Source organism: Plasmodium inui (assembly GCF_000524495.1).
Source record: "Plasmodium inui San Antonio 1 unplaced genomic scaffold supercont1.2, whole genome shotgun sequence".
Classification (NCBI taxonomy): Eukaryota; Apicomplexa; class Aconoidasida; order Haemosporida; family Plasmodiidae; genus Plasmodium; species Plasmodium inui.
The window spans coordinates 70,789-81,669 of record NW_008481836.1 but is presented as its reverse complement, the minus strand read 5'-3'; the positions used below and the strand labels follow the sequence as shown (position 1 = coordinate 81,669).

Below are 10,881 nucleotides of genomic sequence, written 5' to 3'. Positions count from 1 at the left end.
CCGATAGACACCCCTACACCGATAGACACCCCTACACCGATAGACACCCCTACACCGATAGACACCCCTACACCGATAGACACCAATAGACACCTGAGCGTACATACAAATTTGTGAAGCTAAATTCGATGCAAGCGACTCCAGAGAAAAGGCCGAAGGGGAGGCAGACCTTTGTAGGTGGACATGCGCACACAGAGGGTGGGGAAATTAAAACAAAATTATTTGCAAACTGCCGGGGAGAGCAAAATGGGAACAAAGTTGTAGGATTAAAAATTACGAAAAAAATGGGATTATCCAAATAAATGGGCCATAAATAAGGTGCATCAAAAAAAAAAAAAAAAAAGAAAGAAAGAAAGAAAGGAAGAACGAAAGAGAAAAAGAGTGAAAGAGAGAAAGAAAAAACGTTATAAACAACCAAGCAGACGAAAAAAATTAAAAAGAATTATGCGCTTTATAAAAGTAGCCTTAAAAATTTAAAAAGTGTTCCAAATTGGGTGGCGATGATTAAAAAAAAAAAGGGGGAAACATTTGTTGGTGAACACCGCCACGACGGTGTGTGGTTGACAGTGGGGCGTCCCCTTCCTCGCACCCTTTGTGACCCCCTGCACACACAGCGCTGCTACTTAAAGATGGGATTGCGCATGTTCAGCAGGGATTGCTCGTACGTCTTGATGTCTAAGTTCTTACAGTAGGGCTTCTGATGTAGGCTGGGGAGAGGCAGCTGGCTCTTGTCATATTCCAACTCGTGAATTTCGTCGATGTCTATTTCGACACAGGTCTTATCGCGACAGCACTTATTATTCATGTTGTACCTCTTCTTAATTTTCTTCATACAATTCAAAGACAAGGGGGATTTATCTTCTTTTAATTCGTAAAATGTAATGAAATTTTTGCACGTAATTTTCTCATATATTCTAACAATAACATGCTTGAATATTATAATCATCATTCTGATACAATTGAATGCATCATTTATGGTGAAAATGATATTTTGAAATGCGTAAAATAACATGAGTAAGTGTATATGCAGATTATTACGAACATAGTGGTAACAAAAAAAATTAAAATTATGCTCATATATATCTTTATTTACACATATATTGTAGTAAATTGCTAGGATATATAGACCCATAACTAAGACGTAGTGAGCGAATATGTAGCAGAATATTTTGTACAATATTCCATACATTGTTAGGATTACACTAAATTTATTGTTGTCTTTTATAATGATCCTTAAAATGAATAGAGAAAATACAATTATAGATATCACCAGCAATTCTCCAAAGAAGGAATATATTGCATATTTATATATTTTGTTCATTTCCAGATAAATATAGTGCATTATGAACTCACCATCGATTAAATTTACTATATCTATTTCTGTGATTAGGTTATTAACTTGGGGAGTTTCTTTTGCGCCTTCCTTGCTGCTTTTTTCTGCGAGATTGGAAGAATTGCCCTTTACGAGGACAGTGTTTTTATCCTCCTTGTTACTATCCACGCTGTTTTCATCCTTCCAGGGAGAATCCGAATTGGGTTCCTTTCCCTTCTCCTTTTCCTTCTCCTTAGCTTTGGAACTTCCTCTAAAGAGGATGTCCAAATATTTCCTCTTTTTTTCATTATTTTGCAATACTTCACTTTGGCTAGTCAGTGCGTTCATATGCGCATCCGCGCTATCCCCATACGCTGCATGTGAACCATTTTTAGCAGGGTCTAGTCTATTTCGAATAGTTTCTTTTAAATTTTCGTGTTCCCTGGAGTGTCTATTTTGCGAGTTCATTTCGAATTCGTTATTCGTGTGTGGGAAGTGTGTTATGAGGTAAATCCCAATCATTATGTTGACAAACAAAGACATTAATCTCAAGTACAGTGCGAACTTCTCTTTGTTCCGCTTATTATTTTTATATATCATTTCGGAGGTATAATAATAGGCGTCGTTATAGTACGACATTTGTCTGGACAACTGTTTTTCATCTTTAAAAATGTTTTCTTGCTCGTTTGTATTCTCCATGGAGAGCATGAAATATTTGGTGATGCTGTTACTGTTCCTTTTAATGGGACTGTTGCTGTGGGCCTCCTTAGAGTCCCCATTTACGTTATGGATTTTATTTTTTTTCCACTTTTTGCACAGCTTATTTCTGTATTTTGTGTCCTTCATCGAGGTCATATTATTTTTCGCAGACGGTGTTCCCTTTTTTCTGCGGCTCTTTGATTTTCCTTTTTTGCGTGGGACGCTTCCCTGCACGATTATGTCTTCTTCGTTTGCGCTCGCCACGGCATGCACGCCGCTGTCCGCAGCGCAGATGGCATAGGAGTCGCCTTCATCTTCTTCGTCCTCCTCATGGTCTCCCTCTTCGTCTTCCTCATCGTCCCCCTCTTCATCGTCTTCCTCTTCAGGATCATATTCGTACTCTTCGTCCTCCACTTCTCCCGCCTGGTGACTTCCACTCCTGCCCCTGTAATACCGGTATACCTTTTCGTTATATTCACTAAAACTGACCTTCTTTTGGAAGCTTTCATTTTCCAAATCCTGGCTCTCTAGCAACTCATACCTGCTCTCATTTTCGTCATAATTCATGTCTTCCTTAAATACATAGCTGCTAATGAACGAATATATAGTCAATAAATTGCTGTCATTTTTTTCATCCTGTTGTTCTCTATTATTTTTTGTAGATTCATTTTTTTCACTCTTAAATGTATTGTTTCTGTCATAGCTGCTGGCTGTTTCCATTTCTATTTATGCATTTGATGTGGGTGGGTTTTACCACTTTGTCTTCGGGCGTGTGGGGCCTACTTTATTCAGCTGTGTGCAGCGCTTGTTCAGGGACGCCACAAGTGAACGTGCACAGGCAAATGCGCTATGTGGAGGCGCGGTATGATTGTTCAGACGCTGTACACATATGCATTACGGGTACTTGTCTCTCTGCAGCCGTCTACCTTCCCCAAATTTCCTGTCCAAATCTCTCACGTTTCGCTTGATAGTACTGTTAGTTTTGATCTAATCCCCCTTCCGCTTAAAAAGTTGGATGACTCAAAAAAAAAATGGACTGAAATGGACATAACGGCGGAAAAAAAAACAAAAAACGGGAAAAAATTGGAAACAATGAGAGATAGTGAAAAATAATGACAGATAGGGGAAAATAATGACAAATAGTGAAAAATAATGACAAATAGTGAAAAATATTGAGAAATAGTGAAAAATATTGACAAATAGTGTAAAATATTGACAAATAGTGAAAAATAGTGGAAAAAAAAGGAAACAAAGGAAAGGAAAAGGACTCCCACCAAGAAGGAAAAGACACGCGAAAAAAGTGCGTGGAAAATTCCTCGCTAAAATGGTGCACAAAAATGCATTTCAGTTTTTCCTTTTTTTTTCCTTCTTCAAAATGTGCCAAAATGGCCAGTGATAAAATTGCGAAGGAATTTTCTACACTGACATGAGATTTTCATGCGCTAGAAAATTAGCCCGCGATGGGATATTTCACAAACTGTACATCTGCGAAAATTGACAGTTGGGTAGTGTGTACAGAGTTTAATTAGTACAATTGGTTAATAGGCAAAAAAAAAAAAAAAAAGGAGAAAAGAAAAGAAAAAGAAACTCAACTAAATAATTAAATGAATAACAAACTGGAGAGAATGTAAGAACGAAACAAAGAAGATTTCACCATATATGTTAAAAAAAAAAAAAAAAGAAAAGTTACGAAACAGCTGTGAAAGGATGTGTAGGGGGGGAATTAATGAAAGCGCTGTGTGCTTTTTTTGCACATTAGCATGCTAATGTGTTCGTATGAATTTCTTCCGCTTCTTTCGCAAAAAAGTTGTTTATATCGCGGGAAGGATGACGGGATTTAGTGCGTTCATTGCGGAACCTAGGGGGACGGCATTATGTGGGTTAATGCGTTATAGAGACGCCTGTGTGTTGAGGTGTGTGTGAGTAAAGACACGTGTGTAGAGACACGTTTGCGTAGAGCGCTTTGTGTACGGTAGAGCGTGCATATAAGCGAGCGCGCCCACGGAGAGGTTCCCTCATGGCGATGTTTTAATCAAACCGAAGTATGCAGCATACATAAGTTTGTAACGGGAAAATTGCATTCCGATTAACTGCTAAAATGTTGGAAATGTATACGTGTCATCATTCGCGCTGCAATGGGGGAGTGATATCCGAGGTGAAGACCACAATGAGTGAGGGTTAGTAATCAAACGGATTTCTCAAAAATGGGCACAGTGCCTATGAATTTGGAAAGGAAAGGAACAGAGGCAAAGTAAAACTGAACAGTCATGCCCATAGAAGGAGCTAAGAATTTGCAGAATGCATTTGTTTTAGAAGGCACAGGGGTACATGTGGATGCTGAGTTTTTAAACACGCGTAATGCGCTGGAAATGAAAACAAAATGAGCTCCTCTTGGAAAAAATTTTGCAAGCGGTCGACGGAGGGGGAAGTGTGCATATGATTATGTATATATGTACATGTGTACGTTGTGTGAGGATAATCGAAAACAAGACCGTACACACGGCACGGGGAAAATACGCATGCTGCCCGGTTATCCCAATTTACGCATGCGAAAGAGCCATTCCTTGCAAATAACACTTGGAAGGGGAGCTTGCAGTGAGCCGAGATCACACCACTGCACTCCAGGTTACCCAGTCGCACAATACACTTGCGGTTGGAAAAAAAAAAAAATAACCCCTATTTTAAAGTAAACTTCCTGAAGAGGGGGCATAAAATAAACATGCTATATCATGACAGTAGTGTTAAAATCGAATTCATCATTTTTTATGTTTATAGTGCGCGTCCATATGTGCCCTGCCGTTTTCCGCCCAATAAATCGCGACGCATTTTGAAAGAGATACCACAACTTCGTGGGCGTACAAAGGGAAGGAAGCGCAGCACCGCACGTGTACAGACAAGTGCATATGTACGTGCATGTATAAGTAAATTAATGTATATATATATACATATGTATTTGTATTTTTTTTTTCTTTTTGCGCATTAGCGTTCCCCGCGTGATGAATTAAAAAGAGGGGAAATGCATGGTGTCCCCCACTCCCCAGAAAAATTCTGCGCTTCAGAAGGCATGTTCCGTTTCGTGTCTGCTTCAGGCCTTTGTAACAATTTGGCGAACGCATGTGTGCGTGATTGTTTTGTTTTTTCCTTTTGGGAAATTGGAAAAGTTAGACACGTTGGATGTACGCGAAGAAGGGGAAGAATTAGCCTGGGATAATTTGTTCCCTTTTATATTTGAACATTTTTTGTGTTTACTTTGGGAACGAAGTTGGTATTTATGCAGACGAGTGAGTATTTTTTTTTTTTTTTTTTCGTGTTACCCTCTCCCCCTGCGTAGCGTTGTTTAGTGGCGCACCTTTCTCATTTGTCCCACCCCCTGCCGTATTCTCTTTGTAATGATTATTTAAAAAAGAAAAAAAAAGGATTCTTTTTTTTTTCATTGAAAAAATGCGCAAGATGGATTATACAGACGAGTCTAGTGAAGATATACATTCCAAAAGCGGGATCTCTTCTGACGGGTCAGAGGAGCGGAGTGCGGAGTCCACGGAAGGGGAAGAGGAATCAGGAAAGGAGTTGCGTGCCGCCGACAGGAAGAAGTAACACTTCATGAGTGGGCGTGAGAAAGGGGCCAAATAGAAACACACGCGCGTGTGCATCTGAGTGTGAATCTGCGTGTAATTCTGCGTGTGTTCCCACGTATGTGTGCAAAAATCTGTATCTTCTCCAAAGAAAAAAAAAAACGCCCGTTTCCTCTGTCCCCCCGACAGAACGTACCGATGCGCTAGCTGCGGAAGAGCCGTGGAGGATGTCCTGATTTTCTCATGCAAGCATTTAATCTGCCTAATTTGCGCCAGCGAACAACTCCACAAAAAGTACGAGAAATGCATGAAGGCATCTTCAGAGGAAAAAGAAAAGACGAAGAGTTCGCGAAATCACAAGATAAGCGAATGCTTTTTAAACTCCAAGGGAGTAGCCAGCGAAATAGATAATGATAAACTAAGTGAACTATTCAAAAAAGAAAAACTAGGTTACATCACATGCTACATATGTAATGTTAAGAATAAACTTACCCTAGACACGATTGAGTTGTTGACAAAGGTTGGGTTATTTTCTCATGACGTTTTGAATGTGCACAAGTTTTTTTTCAATTCGAACACAAGTAGGGAATGTGCGAATGGGAAAATTAGTGAAGAGCATATTAAAAAAAGCAGCGTCCAATTTAACGATACGTTAAACAGCGATGTTGTTAAGAATGAAAATTTGAAGAAGCTACTAGTGTCAAGTAGCATGTACAGATATTTAGATGAGCATACAGATGATATGACTAAATATTCGTACATATGTAATGTGTGCTCATTGAACGAAGCGGTGATGTACTGCAATGACTGCGTAGAGTACCTTTGCAAAGAATGTTGCAGCAGCATTCACCAAGATGATATCATAAATAAGGTAAATTTTACGGATAAAAAAACTCATGATTATTATGAAATCAACAAGAAAGGGATACATCTTAAAAAACTTGTAAAGTCGCCAAAAAAATTCCTCAACATTACAAAGGAAAACATTGAAATATTGCACGATACGGATGGAGATAGCTCGGAAAATAAATTTGTAGACGAAAATTTACGCGAAACAAAATTTGGAGATAATTACCCCAAGGCGATTTACAAAGTTTACGATGATGATAACTCCGATTTTGACAACTATGATGAGAATCACTTTTATGAGAGAAAGAAAAAGCTTATAGATAGAGAAGACACGAAGAAGAAGAGGATCCACATTTCGAAGAAGCTCAATGATTTGGTGGAGGACATGAAAAATGGAAGCAGCTACGACAGTGAGAATTCTACCGCAAAGGGGACCACAGGGTCAGTTGCCCGCACCGGGGGGAAGTTCAAAGCCGGAACAACAAGTGGCAGATATCGTACGAAAACCAAGCGCGGGAAGAATGGCGCTAAGCATCGCCGCAAACCTCCTGCGGGAGAGAAGAGATCGTGTAATCTTGTACCAGGTAAGAAAAAGGATCAAACGGGCGAAGCTGAGGAAGGGGAAGGAATATGCCTTCTTTCGAACAGCACAGTTTCCCACGTAGATGTCAGCTCCAGTGAGAGTTCCATCTCCTCGGCCAACAATTCCGAAAAGGAAATATCCATAACGGATCTAAGCAGGGGAGTACATAAAATTGATAGCAATGTTATCCTGAAAGATGAAAGTATAAATAGTAAAAATTTCACAACAATCGAGAATATCAGATGCAGCCAGCATTATAATTACCCAATCCAATATTTCTGCCACACCTGTTGTAACAAGTGCTTCTGTTCCGAATGTGCGATTAATGGAGTACACACAAGTGTGTGTAACATTGAGAATATAAACACAGCATTCATAACGGTATTAAATAATTACTTAATAAAATGGAACGAAATTATAAATGAGCTAATAAATGACTTAAATAGAAATTTTTATGAATCTCTGGAAGATATTAAAAATGATTGGTCTCTTACCCTAAGCGAATGCTACTATGATTTGAATAGTAAAATAGGCTACATCACTAATAACCTGTCAAAGAAGGAGAAAGAAATTTTCGAACAGCTGGATCTATACATGGATACATTTAAGAGAGAAAATATGGACTATATCGAACTGCTGGACTCTAAATATGACGAGATTGAGAAAACGATTAACATCATTCGGGACAATAAATTTCAAAATGATCCAATCGAGATGATAAAATTTTATAGGAAGAATATTAATACCATTGATAGGACTATTTTGGTAAATAACGACTTCAAGCCTATAGAAGATTTGTCAAGAATTCAACAGAGTAAAATTTTTTACATGGACTTGTACGCCTCGGAGATTGTCAGTTATATGCGGCACTTGCAGGCCTTTTTGAAGCCGAACGTCCCCTATTTACCGTCTCCCTAGGGCCTGGGCGAAGCAGTCCTCCTGCGCCGGGAACTCCGCGATGCACGTGTGGGCACGAGAGTACGTGGGCATATGCATAAATGAGGACATCCATACAAAGGCATATGCATATATGGCGACATGCGTACCTCTCCACATGTGTACGCCTCCACGTGGGTACTTTTGTAGATACGTGCATTCTCTAAGGCGACGCGCATGTGCGGGAACGTTACCCCCATCGATGGCCAGGTCGTAGATCCCTTGGAAAGCGACGGGCTTGTAGAGGGCCCTCCTTCGCGCTGAAGCACTTTTTGAAATACGAATGAGAGATGAACCCAACTTGCGGTATCATCTAGTGGCAGACGCAGATATTCACCTGAACAGGAGAGAGAAAAAAAAAGCAGGCAAACTAGCTATTCAAATACGTACATGTATACGGGTTCATGGCGGTTTACGGTTTGCGCTTCGCGCTGTACGCCTTTTTACAGCCCCATGATGAATGTCTCCAAAAGAATGAAAACGTAAAAATGGTCAGCATTTTTATGCCTATAGGAAAAAAAAAAAAAAGTACCCACAAGCAAATGCACAGGCAGGGGAAAGTGCCGGAGCAAATGCAGCAGCAAGTGCAGAAGCAAGCACAAATGGTTAGTACCGAATATTGCAAAAATGATTTTCAGAAAAAAACGCGTACAGGGAACCGAAGCCAAATGGGACATGTTGCCCCTAACAACGTCGAATGTAAATACTGAGATGAAATATTTTTCTCACGTATGCTAGGGAAAATTTTGCTTTTTTTCTAAAAGACATGAAGTTTTTAGGAAGTTTATCGTCCCCTCTTGTGACGTTTGTGGGAACGGTGTTTGTCTTTTTAATATTTTTTTGTCAGATGGGTAACGTACTTATTTGGGCCAAAATTGAAGGGGCAAAATGGATGAAAAAAAAAAGGCGTACACCTTTTGGGGCCTTAAGCTAGGTGTACTTTTTTTTTATAGTTTTCTTTTTTCATAATTTATGAATTTAAATTTTTAATATTAAGCGTGTACCATTAAATTTTTTATTAATCCTTTTCTACCAAAATTTTTCTACAAAGGTTTTTCCAGTGAATTTTTTCTATTGATGTTTTTCTACAAAGGTTTTTCTACCAAAGTTTTTCCTACTGATGTTTTTTTACTCAAGTTTTCCCATTCACATTTCCCCCTGACTTTCCCATTTCGCTTTTCTTTTTAAAATTCTAATGTTTCCCCTTTATTTTAACCTTTAAACACAAAATAAGTAACAAAGCGGCTCTCGCCCCCTTTTAAGCAGTGTAGGATCTTTTTCCACAAGAGTATATAGCTTACACGCAACAGTGGTGTGATATCGCTCAAAACAACGGTTAGTCATTCTCAGTGCTTTCCTTCGCGGCACGCTTGCATGGATAGATGCTTACGTACAGTGGTAGATGCGTGCATAGAGAGAGGCATTTGTAGATTGGTGCATACGGGGTACATACATATGTGCATGCACAGATAGATGCATACACGGTAGATACATATGTGCATGCACAGAGAGATACTTAGATACATGCATATATAGCTATATCGACAGATCCATTCATATCTACACTGACAGCATAGGCTGAGAGGTGCATACACAGCTAGGCAGGCAACAGGACGCACATCAACGACCGTTGAAGCTTTCCCCCCCTCACGTGTACGCCTTGCCCAAGCATACATAAGAGAGTAACAAAAATAAGAAGCTGTAACAACGCTGGAGAGTTCTACACTTTTCGTCGTGTTCTTAACATATATACACATATGATGAGCGAAGTACACAATTCATATGAGAGAGAAAATCCCCCCTCGCACGTACAGTGCAAACGACAACCTCAGCATGTGTTGCGTAGAGGCAGGCGTGGTGCTTCTAGAAGTAGTGTATTGTCCAACCAAAAAAAAAGCATGAGAAAAGAGGGAATAAAAATTAATCGAAAATATAAAAAACGTATGATTGCAAAGATGAGAGTGCATAAGAGAAAACACGTGAAACGTAAAGCTGGAAGGAAAGAAGCTCTTCTTCTTAACAGCTTATTTAAAGGGGTAGCAGGTGCGGGAATAACTCTCCTCCCACCATTTGCCACTCCCGAGAGAGGTTGCTGCAATGTGAGTAGAGCAAATGGAATAAGCCCTGTGTGCGAATATCCATGTTATAGAGCGATCAACGGGGAACATCAGAGGCAGAATATATATCCAGTAAATTTCGACAGTCAGATACATCTTTCGAGCGGATTTCACGGCAACGAGTACATACAAAGTATTCGACCGTTGGGGCAACAGGGAAGCACCTATGCATTATGTGTCTACCCCCGTGTGAGTGGATTGAACATCAGGAGTACCCCATATTGTCCTAAGTGGACAAACAGAGGAGGTGCAGCTCATAACGGAATGGCAGCTCCGAACGGGATGGCAGCTCATTACGGAATGGTAGCTCATTACGGAATGGCAGCTCATTACGGAATGGCAACTCATTACGGAATGGCAACTCATTACGAAATGGCAACTCATTACGGAATGGCAACTCATTACGGAATGGCAACTCATTACGGAATGGCAACTCATTACGGAATGGCAGCTCATTACGGAATGGCAGCTCATTACGGAATGGCATTTCAAAACCGAATGGCATTTCAAAACCGAATGGCATTTCAAAACCGAATGGCATTTCAAAACCTAATGGCATTTCAAAACCTAATGGCATTTCAAAACCTAATGGCATTTCAAAACCAAATGGCATTTCACAACCGAATGGCATTTCAAAACCTAATGGCATTTCAAAACCGAATGGCATTTCAAAACCTAATGGCATTTCAAAACCTAATGGCATTTCAAAACCTAATGGCATTTCACAACCGAATGGCATTTCAAAACCGAATGGCATTTCACAACCGAATGGCATTTCAAAACCAAATGGCATTTCACAACCGAATGGCATTT

The 10,881-nt window shown here is 39.8% G+C and overlaps 2 protein-coding genes across 2 annotated transcripts; one reads left to right on the top strand and one right to left on the bottom strand.

Moving 5' to 3' along the window:
• Positions 1-619: 619 nt before the first annotated feature.
• On the bottom strand, positions 620-2,731 carry C922_00456 (hypothetical protein; the record flags this gene model as incomplete). The annotated part of the gene is made up of 1 exon (XM_008816072.1): positions 620-2,731. The coding sequence occupies one exon, from the start codon at positions 2,729-2,731 to the stop codon at positions 620-622; it is 2,112 nt and encodes a 703-aa protein (XP_008814294.1).
• A 2,730-nt stretch (positions 2,732-5,461) lies between these two features.
• C922_00455 (hypothetical protein) lies at positions 5,462-7,933 on the top strand (the record flags this gene model as incomplete). The annotated part of the gene is made up of 2 exons (XM_008816071.1): positions 5,462-5,601; positions 5,773-7,933. 2 exons carry the CDS (start codon positions 5,462-5,464, stop codon positions 7,931-7,933), a joined length of 2,301 nt encoding a protein of 766 aa, XP_008814293.1.
• Positions 7,934-10,881: the final 2,948 nt, after the last annotated feature.